At 41.1% G+C, this 16120-nt stretch overlaps 1 protein-coding gene and 1 long non-coding RNA gene across 3 annotated transcripts in view; one reads left to right on the forward strand and one right to left on the reverse strand.

Annotated features, from left to right (window-relative positions):
- The window catches only part of LOC142310367 (uncharacterized), a 45662-nt gene that overhangs the window by 10160 nt on the left and 19382 nt on the right, over positions 1 to 16120 (forward strand). The window lies entirely within an intron of this gene.
- SOCS3 (suppressor of cytokine signaling 3) lies at positions 7820 to 11598 on the reverse strand. Its single transcript, XM_075347887.1, has 2 exons — positions 11462 to 11598; positions 7820 to 9316 (listed from the first exon to the last, which is right to left on the reverse strand). Exon 2 carries the CDS (start codon positions 9229 to 9231, stop codon positions 8650 to 8652), a length of 582 nt encoding a protein of 193 aa, XP_075204002.1. The 5' UTR covers positions 9232 to 9316; positions 11462 to 11598; the 3' UTR covers positions 7820 to 8649.

Raw genomic sequence — 16120 nt, forward strand, 5'->3', positions numbered from 1 at the left:
AGAGTACTATGCCTTTAAACAATATGGGACAGCCCATATGATGATGTCATGTCTTTAGAAGCTTCTGATAGGTTTATTGCAACATCTGAGTTAATGAGAAACACATTTGGATGTATTTTAATGCACACCTGCTTCTGTGTAACATCATGGGAAAGTCAAAAGAAATCAGCCAAGATATAAGGAAGAGAATTGTGGACTTGCACACGTCTGGTTCATGCTTGGGTGCAATTTCCAGATAACTCAAGGTGCCTCGTTCATCTGTACAAATAATTATACACAAGTACAAACAAAATAGGATTCTCCAGCCATCATACCGCTCAGGAAGGAGACGGGTTCTGTGTACCAGAGATGAACATGCTTTGGTCAGACATGTGCATATCAACCCAAGAACAAAAGCAAAAAACCTTGTGAAGATGCTGGTGGAAGCTGGTAAGATTGTGTCATTATCCACAGTGAAACTAGTAATGTATCCACATGGGCTGAAAGGCCACTCTGCCAGGAAGAAGCCATTACTCCAAAAGAAACATAAAAAAGCCAGGTTAATGTTTGCAAATGCACACAGGAACAAAGACCTTAATTTTTAAAGATGTCCTGTGGTCTGAAACTAAAATTGAACTGTTTGTCCACAATGACCATTGTTACAGTTGGAGGAAAAAGGGAGAAGCTTTGAAGCTTAAGAACATCATCCCAACTGTGAAACAGGGGGGCGGCAGCATCATGATGTGGGGTTGTTTTGCTGCTGGAGGGACTGGTGCACTTCACAAAATAGATGGCATCATGAGGAAAGAAGATTATGTGGCAATACTGAAGCAACATCTCAAGACATCAGCCAGGAATGCTGCCATGACAGTCATCGCCACCGCTCGATCTGTTGGGGGGGAATAGCGACGGGCATTAGGAGTCACATCTCCCCATTTCCAACCCCTTTAAATGCTGCTGTCACAATTGACAGAGGCATCTAAAGCGGTAAACTATACAATAGATGGATTTGGCTGGCAGCTGTATAACGCAGCAGGCACCTGCGCTGTCAGATGCAGTGCTCACATCTTCTGTACATACAGTGTGTCCACCCATATCCTGTCCACCGCCATTAACTTGAGAACGGTGGCAGCTATAGGCATAGAAGTGGTGTCTAGGTATAGTAAAGTAGCCATGCGCTACGCAGTGAAACCACCTTTAGCGCCACCTGGTGGAAAACAACGGAGTTAGCATTTTTATCTCGAAAATGGAACAAGATAGAGAAAAAAAGTGAATTAAAAAATTGTAGGGCATCATCAATTCAATATGAATCGACACCTTGCATACAGAAATGCTATGCTATGAAACCCATGACCCTCCCCAAAACATTGAATGCTGGTCACGCATATGGCGCTCATTTAACTTTGATGTTCAAAGTGGCCACCGTCAGCTGCAATGCACATCTGGCCTCTGGACAGCATACTGGATCTTGCTGCACGTTGTGCAATATGGTAGGTGACACGTTTGCACAAGCATCTGTAATACGTCATCGTAGGGCCTGCAATGTTGGTGGATGGGTCGCATACACCTGCTGTTTGATGTGACCTCACAGAAAGAAGTCCAATGGGGTCAGGTCAGGTGAGCGTGGAGGCCACTCCATGCAGCCACCATACCCAATGACTTGTAGGAAGGTCTCCATGAGGTATCGCTTCACGTCCACAGCCTTGTGAGTTTTATATGTTCTAATCATAGCATTTCTGTATGCAAGGTGTCGATTCGTATTGAATTGATGATGCCCTACAACTTTGTGATTCACTTTTTTTTCTCTATCTCGTTCCGTTTTCGAGATAAAAATGCTAACTCCGTTGTTTTCCACCAGGTGGCGCTATAGGTGGTTTTATTGCGTAGCACATGGCTACTTTACTATACCTAGACACCACTTCTATGCCTATAGCTGCCGCCGTTCTCAAGTTAATGGCGGTGGACAGGATATGGGTGGAGACACTGTATATACGGAGGATGTTGCCAATTGAAAACTGATCATAGAGGACCCCCAAGGTGCTGTGGGCCCCCAGGTGCTGCTTTCCACCCTGGCTATATCACTTGGACAAGATTCCCTGTGCAAACCCAGCTCCATGTGTAGTGTGTTCGCATCTGCTTTGCTTTGTTTCTAGGATAGGGATTCCCCTCGGTCATTTCCTGCGTTTATTCCTCAACCATAAAAAAACCTCTTTCGCCCCCTCCGAGTGTTCCCCGCAGCGCGCACGCCCTGCAGCTGTTCTGTGCCGTGAGCGCACGCTTCAGGAATCCAGTGTGGAAACATTTCTGTATGCGTTTTGGAAACTGGGCGAAAAAGAGCCCGTAACCATGGCGGTCACAAAACAAACGTGTCGTAATCCTTCCCCCCCCCTCCGTATGCCCTTCCCTGCCACTGGAGAGGGGTTCTGGGAACTCGGCATCTTCGGAGAGAAGACTTAAGAGACCTATTCCTGTAAAGTAGCCGTCATTTGTAGTCACACATGACTAACAGATCAAGCTGGCCTTGGAGGGGGGGGGTCATCCGAAGAAATCGCTTATACAGCAACTCACTCATAAAGGTCTGGGTTCAGAACGGTTCTGGGTTCTTCTGATTTTTGCCATTCAGTAGGTTGAGAAAGATGGATAACATGGAGTAGAGATAATGGGCAAAAGAAAGCTGGATGTCAGAGATTATGGAGGCTAGGGACAGCTGGATGACAGAGATTATGGAGGCTAGGGAAAGCTGGAAGACAGAGATTATGGAGGCTAGGGAAAGCTGGATGACAGAGACTATGGAGGCTAGGGAAACCTGGATGACAGAGATTATGGAGGCTAGGGAAAGCTGGATGACAGAGATTATGGAGGCTAGGGAAAGCTGGATGACAGAGATTATGGAGGCTAGGGACAGCTGGATGACAGAGATTATGGAGGCTAGGGACAGCTGGATGACAGAGATTATGGAGGCTAGGGAAAGCTGGATGACAGAGATTATGGAGGCTAGGGAAACCTGGATGACAGAGATTATGGAGGCTAGGGAAAGCTGGATGACAGAGATTATGGAGGCTAGGGACAGCTGGATGACAGATTATGATGGATAGGGAAAGCTGGATGACAGAGATTATGGAGGCTAGGGACAGCTGGATGACAGAGATTATGGAGGCTAGGGAAAGCTGGATGACAGAGATTATGATGGATAGGGAAAGCTGGATGACAGAGATTATGATGGATAGGGAAAATTGGATGACAAAGGTTATGGAGGCTAGGGAAAGCTGGATGACAGAGATTATGATGGATAGGGAAAGCTGGATGACAGATTATGATGGATAGGGAAATCTGGTTGACAGTTATTATGGAGGATAGGGAAAGGTAGATGTCAGAGATTATGGAGGCTATGGAAAGCTGGATGACAGAGATTATGATGGATAGAGAAAGCTCGATGACAAAGATTATGGAGGCTAGGGAAAGCTAGATGACAGATTATGATGGATAGGGAAAGCTAGATGACAGAGATTATGGAGGCTAAGGAAAGCTGGATGACAGAGATTATGCACGCTAGGGAAAGCTGGATGACAGAGATTATGAAGGCTAGGGAAAGCTGAATGATATAAAGAACAGATTATACGGCAAAAGAAAACTAGATGACAGAGATTATGCACGCTAGAGAAAGTTGGATGACATGAAGACATTATGGGGCAAAGGAACGCTCGATGACAGATTATGGAGGCTAGGGAAAGATGGATTACAAAAAAAAAGACATTATGGGGCAAATGAAAGCTCAGTGACAGAGATTATGGGGGCTAGGGAAAGCTGGATGACAGATATTATGGAGGCTAGGGAAAGTTGAATGACACAAAGAAGACATATGGGGAAAAGGAAAAATCAATGACAGATTATGGGGGCTAGGGAAAGCTGGATGACATAAAGTAGAGATTATGGGGCAAGGGAAAACTGGATGACAGAGATTACTGGGCAAGGGTAAACTGGATGGCATAAAGTACAGATTATGGGGTGAAGGAAAGATGGATGACAGAGATTATGGAGGCTAGGGAAAACTGGATGACAAAAAGTAGAGATTACGGGGGCAAAGAAAAGCTGAGTGGCAGAGGTTATGGAGGCTAGGGAAAGATGGATGATATAAAGTAGAGATTAAGGGGTTTAGAGAAAGCTGAATGACAGATTAAAGAGCAAGGGAAAGACGGATGACAAAATACAGATTATGGGGCAAAGGAAAGCTGGATGACAGAGATTATGAAGACTAGGGAAAGCGACATAAAGCAGAGACTATGGGGCAAAGGAAAACTGTATGACTAAAGTAGAGATTATGGGGTGTTTTTTTATAGTCTCATCATGGCTGATAACAGAGAACAATATAGCTGACAATGACAATGGTCCTATTGTGAGCACGAGGGTGTGATGGCAGCGCCTGGGGTAAACGTGCGCCCAGACAGAGAGCTCAAAGAAGCGTCTGGCACGGCACCTCTGGCTTTACAGGACTTGTTCATACAGGTGTTTGGGATCCAAACCACAAAGCCGCCCCCCCTTCTAAATTTCCTGGCACACAGATAGGAATCCGTATGTTTCCTCAATGGTCTTGTTGTCGTGGAAACAAGGAAGTGCGTCCGAGGCGGCGCTAACAGGAATAAAATTACGGATTATGACGCACGGGCGGCATTCCTAGCTGTGACAGAGGAAGGGATGACTTCCCTGAAGGAGACGGCCTCGCCTGTTAACCCTGCTGTATACAATACACTGAGCCGCTCCTGAGCCCGCTGGCGGCCATGTCAGAGATGTCTCACCTGGATTAACCATTTGACATCCTCACCTGGCGGGGGAGTGGGCTGTGACAGATGTCATGGCGGTCACCCAGCTTTCCCAGAGACAGATATAACTAAGAAAGCGCATCAACATAGAATTTAAGAGGGTCCTCCATGTACAGGGCACCTGGGGGCTCATGGACACCACTGGATGGATTATTTTAGCTGGTTATGTGACATCATCAATCTAGACGTAGTGATGTCACCAGTGGAAAACACACACACACACAGACACACACACACACACACACACACACACACACACACAGAAACTCACTCAAATAATATACATAGATATAATAAATCACACACTAGCATATGTAGATACTGCATGCATACACACTATGACATCTATACACACAGCAACTGAGCTGTATGCCAAGAAATCCATACACACCGACATTCACACACACACACAAACACGTGTATATATAGACACACCAACTCAGACACAAAAAACATACACATTATAAGCATCCATACATACACATACAGCAACTCAGATACACACTGAAAGCATACATCCATATATACACATACACACTGAAAGCATATACCCATATATACACATACACACACAGCAACTCAGATACACACTGAAAGCATACATCCATATATACACATACACACTGAAAGCATATATCCATATATACACATACACACACAGCAACTCAGATACACACTGAAAGCATACATCCATATATACACATACACACTGAAAGCATATACCCATATATACACATACACACACAGCAACTCAGATACACACTGAAAGCATACATCCATATATACACATACACACTGAAAGCATATATCCATATATACACATACACACACAGCAACTCAGATACACACTGAAAGCATACATCCATGTATACACATACACACTGAAAGCATATATCCATATATACACATACACACACAGCAACTCAGATACACACTGAAAGCATACATCTATATATACACATACACACACAGCAGCTCAGATACACACTGAAAGCATACATCCATATATACACATACACACTGAAAGCATATATCCATATATACACATACACACACAGCAACTCAGATACACACTGAAAGCATACATCCATGTATACACATACACACTGAAAGCATATATCCATATATACACATACACACACAGCAACTCAGATACACACTGAAAGCATACATCTATATATACACATACACACACAGCAGCTCAGATACACACTGAAAGCATACATCCATATATACACATACACACACAGCAACTCAGATACACACTGAAAGCATATATCCATATATACACATACACACACAGCAACTCAGATACACACTGAAAGCATACATCTATATATACACATACACACACAGCAACTCAGATACACACTGAAAGCATATATCCATATATACACATACACACACAGCAACTCAGATACACACTGAAAGCATACATCTATATATACACATACACACACAGCAACTCAGATACACACTGAAAGCATATATCCATATATACACATACACACACAGCAACTCAGATACACACTGAAAGCATACATCCATATATACACATACACACTGAAAGCATATATCCATATATACACATACACACATAGCAACTCAGATACACACTGAAAGCATACATCCATATATACACATACACACATAGCAACTCAGATACACACTGAAAGCATACATCCATATATACACATACACACTGAAAGCATATATCCATATATACACATACACACACAGCAACGCAGATACACACTGAAAGCATACATCCATATATACACATACACACACAGCAACTCAGATACACACTGAAAGCATACATCTATATATACACATACACACACAGCAACTCAGATACACACTGAAAGCATATATCCATATATACACATACACACACAGCAACTCAGATACACACTGAAAGCATATATCCATATATACACATACACATACAGCAACTCAGATACACACTGAAAGCATATATCCATATATACACATACACACACAGCAACTCAGATACACACTGAAAGCATATATCCATATATACACATACACACACAGCAACTCAGATACACACTGACAGCATACATCCATATATACACATACACACACAGCAACTCAGATACACACTGAAAGCATATATCCATATATACACATACACACACAGCAACTCAGATATACACTGAAAGCATATATCCATACATACACATACAAACAAAAAATCTCATACACACTAAAATACATACACATACACACACAACACACAAGATGCACACTTAGACATCTATACATATAGATACACACTAAGACATTTATACATATACACTTAGACATCTATACATATACATACACACTAAGACATCTATACATATACATACACACTAAGACATCTATACATATACATACACACTAAGATATATACATACACACACAGCATCTCAGACACAATATACACACTAAGACATTAATCATATACCTACACACTAAGGCATCTATACATATACATACACACTAAAACATCTATACGTATACATACACACCAAGACATCTATACATATTCATACACACTAAGGCATCTATACATATTCATACACATTAAGACATCCATATACACACACACACACACATAAATATACACACACTAATATACATCCATGTACATAGACTAATGTTCATATAGCTATATATACATTACACAGACATAATTGTATATTTCCATGTTCGTATAGCCACGCACACATATAAATGTACACATACACGCATATGACATATATACATTACACACACACTCATACACACACATATAAGTGTATACATACTGTACACACAAACTTTCATATAGCCACATATACACATTACAAACATAAATAAATGTATGTATACATAAATATATACACATGCATGTTTATGTAGCCACATATATACATTACACACACATATAGATGTACACACACTTTCATATAGCCACATGTATACATTACACACACATATAAATGTGTACGTATATACACAATACATCAGACATGTTTCCAAAAAAAATACTTCTGTTTATTATAAATTATAAAGCCTGGTGTAAAATATAAATTAGTGCAAATGTCCCAGATAAGTGGTGCCTTTAGGGGGCGCCATGTAAACATAAATGAGGTCACAATGGCAAATTCTGCCCTAGGACATGGGGTTATTCTGGTCCAGTCTCTTCTTGTGCAATATTGTCCTGATCCAGATTCTTCACATTCACACGGCCGTGACAGGACTCTGCGTCCTCCATCTTGCCCCTACGACTTTCTCCCCTCCCCCAACCCCCATCATCTTTATTCTATTAACCATAGTCAAGTTTCTTCATAAAGCCGCCTCCATGCGAGGGGCCAAGTTGCTTGTCGGAAATTTGTGCAAAACGTCCAGATGTGTCCATCACACCGGTTATAATGCCCCGAGGTGTGTGTGCGGTTAACCCTTTCTCTTCCAGCAGATTAAGGCTACGTCGGTGACAATAAATATTTCTTCCATATAACCAATGTGGACATTCAGTGCAAGTCGGGTGCTTGGCTCTGGTCTTGTGCTAAGGGAAGTATACTAGAGCCAAACCTGCAGTCTCCATAGTCCTGCACCTGTGTAAACGTGTAGGGTTGGGTATAGTCAGCGATGCTGGGGGTCTTGACCATCTCTCATTTGGCGTTAGGTCACGTCTAAGCCCCATGTCTGTCTCCGTCTTAGTAGGCACTTGATGATTCTTCCATAGTGATCAGATGGCATCAACGCCAACACTTGGCTCCTTCATTCAACCCGTGGCTCAAAAAGACGCTTTGAGGTTCCAGTCAGCCATAGTGCTCTTTCCACCATCTTTGTGGCTCCTTCATTATACGGGAGAGTCGTATTCCTGTAGGAAGTCCTGTATGGGCAGGGGAAGTTGTTCCTTGGCACCATACTGTTCCGTCTGCCCGTTGACAGCCTTTCGGCAGAGATGTTGCAAGGAAGAGACACTTGAGAACAGAGGCCTAGATAGTAATAACGGGACGCGCTCCCCTGCGGCGTATATGTAATACCGCTTGCCATCGGAAGCCATATAATGCCAGAGAAGTTTTAGCACACAATCGAACCTCGGCACCGGCTGCAAACTGCGTGGGTCAGTCTGCAAAGAGAAGCCTTGAGGGTCGCACTGGATGCGCAAGTTCCTGGTGCCGGACTCTGTTTTGACGCTAAGGGTGAAGAAGTGTCTGCGATCCGAACTGTCCCGGATAAGGAAAGTGCCCGCCGGTTCGGCGCCAAGGAGTATGTTGGCCTGGGATCCGGATACAGTGCTCCAATAAAACCCGCTCTCCTGCAGTTTATGTACCGAACTCAGCACCAGGTTGTACTCGACTCGAGAGCTGAAGGTCCTGAGCCGAAGGTTGGAGTCCAATACCCGGGTCATGCTCGGGAATTTGCTCTGAGTGACCATGACGGTGGGAGCCAGCTTTGCTGCGATGCAGGATGGAGCCGGTGTGCCTCGTGGGAAGCGAAGAGCTGAATTCTGTTACAATTTTCTGTAATAAAAAAGGGGAAGAATTTAGGATTTTCTACTTAGAAGAAACGCACTTTGCCTAACCGGGAAGCTGAGATATGGGGAGCAGTATGGCAGATATGGGGAGCTGTATGGCAGATATGGGGAGCTGTATGGCAGATATGGGGAGCTGTATGGCAGACTGATCATATCGAAGGGCTGGTGGTCACCACTTAGCTTTTTTTCTAACTTAACCTAAAAGTATAGTCACCGAGGAAGTAAACCATCCCCCCAAACCACTAGTATGAGGACCCCCCAACAGATAGAAACCCATATCTCAGCTTCAGAAGAGGAGTCACACCTGAAATTCCAGGTTTTATACAGTCAGGCTTGACTTAAATGCAGCTGTGCTCAGCCCGCGTATCATTTGCATAGCTTCCAGGTATTTACCACTACATTCTCAGAATAGACTATGAGTAAATACGAGATCAGCCTTTGCTTAACCCTTTAAACCATACAAATCCAGCTCCGCATTTCTGAATAGATAACCCTGACGTAGCAGATCTGCGGTGACATATGACACACTCAGCTCTGCTACATCTCCTATCACAGCAGAAACGAGGAGCCCTACACCGTCCTTAACCCAGAATTGAGAAAATGTACATTGACATACAATATAAAAAAATATTTTTTATATATATATATATATATATATATATATATATATATATATATATATATATATATATATAAAACTTCGAATTTAAATAAAAGGAAATGAAATACAATAAAAAAAGTCTAATTTAAATAACAATAAATGGAACATTTTTTTTTATTTAGAAGTTGGTAAAAAAAAAAAGAGAAAAAGTGAAATGCTAAAAAAAGATTTTTTTTTACTGAATTTAAGAAAAAAAATAAAATATTAAAAATTGCTTTTTATTTTATTTAAATTATTGGGGTTTTGTTACTGATATTAAGGGGAAAAATAACAAAATTTGAAAAATGTTATAAATATTATTATTATTTTTTTTACTGAATTTAAGCAAAAAATGCAAAAATTGAATTTTTTTAAAATATTATTTTTTTTAATTTAAATTATTTTTTACTGAATTTAAGCAAAAAAAATAAAAAATTAAACATTTTAGAAATATTACTTTTAATTTTTAGTTTAATTATATATTTTTTTACTATATCAAAAAAAATGCAAAAATTGAAATGTGAGAAATAAGAAATATTACTTTTTATTTATATTATTTTTACTGAATTTAAGAAAAAAAAGCAAATAACTGAATATGTTGGAAATATTAAATATTACTTTTTATTTATATTATTACTTTTTTACTGAATTTAACAAAAAAATGCAAAAAATTGAATATGTTGGAAATATTAAATGTTATTTTTTGTTTTAATTGAAATTATTTTTTTTACTGAATTTAAGAAAACAAATGCATAAACTGAATATGTTGTAAATATTAAACATTATTTTTATTTATTTTTTTACTGAATTTAAGAAAAAAAAATCAAAAACTGAATATGTTGGAAATATTAAATATTATTTTTTTATTTTTATTTAACATTATTTTCTTTACTGAATTTAAGGAAAAAAATGCAAAAATTGAATATTTTGGAAATATTAAATGTTATTTTTTGTTTTTATTTAAATTATTTTTTTGCTGAATTTAAGAAAAAAATGCACAAACTGAATATGTTGGAAATATTAAATGTTGTTTTTTGGGTTTTTTTAAATTATTTTTTTATTGAATCTAGGGAAAAAAATGCAAAAACTGAATATGTTGGAAATATTTAATATTATTTTTTTATTTACATTTTTTTCACTGAATTTAAGAAAAAAATATAAAAATTGAATATGTTGGAAATATTAAATATTATTTTTAATTTTTTTTATTTTTATTTACCATTATTTATTCTCTTTACTGAATTTAGGAAAAAATGCAAAAATTGAATATGTTGGAAATATTTAATATTATTTTTTTATTTACATTTTTTCACTGAATTTAAGAAAAAAATATAAAAATTGAATATGTTGGAAATATTAAATATTATTTTATTTTATTTTTTTATTTATTTATTTTTTTACTGAATTTAGGAAAAAAAATGCAAAAGTTTACAATTGTGGAAATATACTTTTTTATAAAAATAAAATTGAATACAACTGTAGATTTCTTACCGGTATGTTTGCAGAAGTCAAGCTGAGTCCTGTATGATCCTATGTCGCGAGTGGAATATTCCGCTTCGAGGGACTCTCCAATAATCCACCGTTGTGCTTGCTCCAAGTTACAAATGAGCATAGAACTCCATGAGATCACAGGCACACTCTTTATAGTGATCGAGGCTCGTACCTCCCCCCATTTCTTGCACACTCCCCTTCCCCATACGCAGCATTAGCATTACAGGAAGAGCCTCTTCCAGGAACAGGCCTGTATCATACACACAGCTCAATGTGATGGCAGGGGGCCAGATCCTGCCTCCCTATTCCTGGCAGGGCTCAGAGGTTTCTCCCATTCTCTAGTAGTCTTTCCTTCCAAGAATCACAAAGGACACACACACCGAGACCCTGACTACAGCCTGTCAATACTTTTCTGGAACTGTTATCATGAAAAAAAAATGTCGCTTTCTGGAAGATTTCTGCACAACAGAAGAAAAAAAGAAATCACAGGAAATTATTGCTACAAGTACAGATTATCAGTCGTTGCGGTGAAGGTTCTTTTTTCTTTGTAATTTTGCATGAACTACCCAATTCCTTTTTTTGGATCCCCTATGCGCAGCATTATTTTTCACATTTTTTTATTATAATTATTTCTACTTTTACATTTTTTTATTTTGTTCTCATGAATTATGGCAATTCATATTTTTGCCGTTTTCTTAAAAAAAAAAAATTGACTTCAGTTGAAAAATGTGTCAAAAAGCAGCAAAAATGTATCAAAAGTACAACAAAAACACACAAGCCTCTGAGTACTTGGTGCAGAAATTTTCTGCATCAAATCTGCACCTTCTGGCAGAAAAACGCACCAAAAAACCCATGCATTTTTGGTGCTTTTTTTTGGTGCTTTTTTCTGCCAGATGGTGCAGAAGTTTCTGCAACCAAATACTCGTGTGTGCATAGCCTTTTGCTGTGTGCGCACGTCGTGTAATTTCATGCGTTTACGCTGCATATTGCACTGCAACGTAAACGCATGCGTCCTGCGTCCCCAGCACAATCTATGAAGATTGTGCATAATCCATCGGCACATTGCGTTTGAGAGCGCAGCGATTTGCATGCTGAAATTTTGATCCAAATCGCTGCGCTCAAGAAAGCAACATGTCACTTATTTGGTGCGATTTGGATGCAGCTCCCACTCTGTCTATGGGAGAGGCTGCATTCAGAGCGCATGAAATCGGCATCTATTCTGCAGACACACTGCATCCATTACGCAGTGTTTCTGCAGCGATTTGAAGCGCATATGCACTCCGAAATCGCTGCAGATTTTTCAGCATGGACACTACGCAACATGTGCACATAGCCTAAAGGCTACTTTACACACTGCGATATCGGTCCCGATATCGCTAGTGTGGGTACCCGCCCCCATCTGTTGCGCGACACAGGCATATCGCTGCCCGTGCCGCACAACATCGCCCACAGCCGTCACACATACTTACCTGTCCGGCGACGTTGCTGTGACCGGCGAACCGCCTCCTTTCTAAGGGGGCGGTCCGTGCGGCGTCACAGCGACGTCACTGAAACGTCACTGAACCGCCGCCCAATAGCAGCGGAGGGGCGGAGATGAGCGGGACGTAACATCCCGCCCACCTCCTTCCTTCCTCATAGCGGCCGGGAGGCAGGTAAGGGGAGCTTCCTCGCTCCTGCGGCGTCACACGCAGCGATGTGTGCTGCCGCAGGAACGAGGAACAACCTCGTTACTGCTGTAGTAACGAGATTTGAGAATGGACCCCCGTGTCGCCGATTAGCGATTTTGCACGTTTTTGCAACGATGCAAAATCGCTTATCCATGTCACACGCAACGGCATCGCTAATGCGGCCGGATGTGCGTCACGAATTCCGTGACCCCAACGACTCCGCATTAGCGATGTCGTAGCGTGTAAAGCCCGCTTTTGGCTATGCACACACGAGTATTTGGTTGCAGAAATTTCTGCACCATCTGGCAGAAAAAACACCAAAAATATATGGGTTTTTTGGTGCATTTTCTGCCAGAAAGTGCAAATTTGATGCAGAAAATTTCTGCACCAAATATTCAGCGTGTGAACATACCTTAAGGCTATGCACACATGTTGAGTATTTGCAGGAATTTCTACACCTTCTGGCTAAAAAACGCACCAAAAATACATGGATTTTTTTGGTGCGTTTTTCTGCCAGAAGGTGCAGATTTGCTGCAGAAAATTTCTGCAGCAAATAATCAATGTGGGAACATACCCTAAAGGGCACTTTACACAGCGATATCACTATCGATATCGCTAGCGAGCGTACCCGCCTCTTTTGGTTGTGCGTCTCGGGCAAATCGCTGCCCGTGGAGCACAACATCGCTTACATCTGTCACACATACTTACCTGCCTAGCGACGTCGCTATGGCCGGTGAAAAGCCTCCTTTTTAAGGGGGAGGTTCGTGCGGCATCACAGCGACGTCCCTAAGCGGCCGCCCAATAGAAGCGGAGGAGCAGAGATGAGCGGTACAAACATCCCACCCACCTCCTTCCTTCCGCATTGCGGGCGGCCGCAGGTAAGGTGATGTACCTCGTTCCTGGGGTGTCACACGTAGTGATGTGTGCTGCCGCAAGAACGACAAACAACCTGCGTCCTGCAACAGCAACGATAATCGGGAAAGGAACGACGCGTCAACAATCAACGATTAGGTAAGTAATTTTGATCGTTAACGGTCGTTCGTGCGTTTCACACGCAACAACGTCGTTAACGAGGCTGGATGTGCGTCACGAATTTGTAAGCGCATGAAATTACTCAACGTGCGCACATAGCCTTAGAGTATGTTTGCACGCTGATTATTTGCTGCAGAAATTTTCTGCGTCAAATGTGCACCTTTTGGCAGAAAGACGCACCAAAAAAACCCATGCATTTTTGGTGCTTTTTTGTGTTTCTTTCTGCCAGATGGTGCAGAAATTTCTGCATCCAAATACTCAATGTGTGCGCATGCTGAGAATTTGGTGCAGAAATTTTCTGCATCAAGTCTGCACCATCTGGCAGAAAAACGCAACAAAAAACGAGATGCGATTTTTGCCGCATTTTGGTGCCTTTTGATGCGTTTTTTTGCCATCCTTTTTTCATAATGAAGTCAATGGGTGGAAGGGCTAAAAAATGCAGGGAAAAATGCACCAAGATTTGACATGCTGCAGTTTATTTCCAAACCAAATCTGCAAGGAGAAAAAAAAGCAACGTGCGCACAGCACTTCAGATTTCACTTTGCTGGTTTCAGGATTTGCAGATTTGTGACAAAACTGCACCAAAAATGCATCAAAAACGCAGCGTACGTACACAGCCTTAGGCTATGTGCGCATGCTGAATATTTGGAGCAGAAATTTTCTGCATCTTCTAGTAGAAAAACACACCAAAAAACAAGACTTTTTTGCCGCATTTAAGAGCGTTTTTTGTGCCATGTGCTTTTTATAATGAAGTCAATGGATGGAAGGGCAGAAAAACGCAGGGGAAATTGCACCAAGAATTGACATTCTGCAGTTTATTTTCTGCACCAAATCTGCAATGAAAAAAAAGCAACGTGTGCACAGCACTTCAGACTTCTCATTAACTTTGCTGGCATAAGGATAGACATGCAGATTTGGGGCAAAATTGCATAAAAAACGCATCATCTGGCAAAAAAAAACCCACATGGGTTTCTTGGTGCGTTTTTCTGCCAGAAGGTGCTGAAATGGTGTAGAAATGTCTGCAACCAAATACTCGATGTGTGCGTATAGCCTTACGGAGTGTGCACACACTGAGTATTTGGTGCAAACATTTTCTGCATCAAATCTGCATCTTCTGGCAGAAAAACGCACCAAAAAACCTGTGTGTTTTTTGGTGCATTTTTTTTGCCATGTATTTTTCATATGAAGTCAATGGGTGAGAGTGCTGAAAAACGAATGAGAAAAACGCACCAAGAACTGACATGCTGCAGTTTTTTTCCTGAACCAAATCTGCAAGGAAAAAATAAGCAACGTGCGCACAACACTTCAGAATTCTCATTGACTTTGCTGGCATCAGGATAGGCATGTAGATATGTGACAAAACTACACCAAAAAACGCATAAAAAACGCAGTGGGCACAAAGCCTTAGGCCTTGTGTGCACGTTGCGTTTTTTTCATGCGTTTCCGCAGCGTTTTGAGCTGCAGCGTTTTAATGCAAAATTGCATGCGTTTTGATTTCCAGCAAAGTCTATGGGAAATAGGGATTTATTGTGCGTACAATTCTTTTAAAAACGCAGCGTTTTAGTTGCCTAAAATTTGTCAAGATCTCAGCGTTCAAAGAAGCAACATGTCAATTGTTTTTGCCTTTTTGGCAGCGTTTTGCTAACATTGAAGTCAATGAGAATTTTCAAAACGCATCCTAAGACCTCTTTTACACGTCCGTGAAAAACCACGCACGTTTTTCACGGACGTGTCAAAGGTGCGTTTTGCCCTCCGTGAGCTGTGTTTATGGCACACGTGTGTTCTCCGTGTGTTATCTGTGATAACACACGGAAAACGGGAACTTTCTGCTCACCTGTCCCTGGCGTCGCTGTCCGTGGTGCTGATCTTCAGTCTCCGGTCCTGCCGACTCCCCGCTGCTGCCGCTTCCGCCGCAGTGAAGTGAATATGAAATGAGCATAATGAGCGGCGGTCGGAAGCA

The sequence above is a fragment of the Anomaloglossus baeobatrachus genome, chromosome 5, assembly GCF_048569485.1.
Source record: "Anomaloglossus baeobatrachus isolate aAnoBae1 chromosome 5, aAnoBae1.hap1, whole genome shotgun sequence".
NCBI lineage: Eukaryota > Metazoa > Chordata > Amphibia > Anura > Aromobatidae > Anomaloglossus > Anomaloglossus baeobatrachus.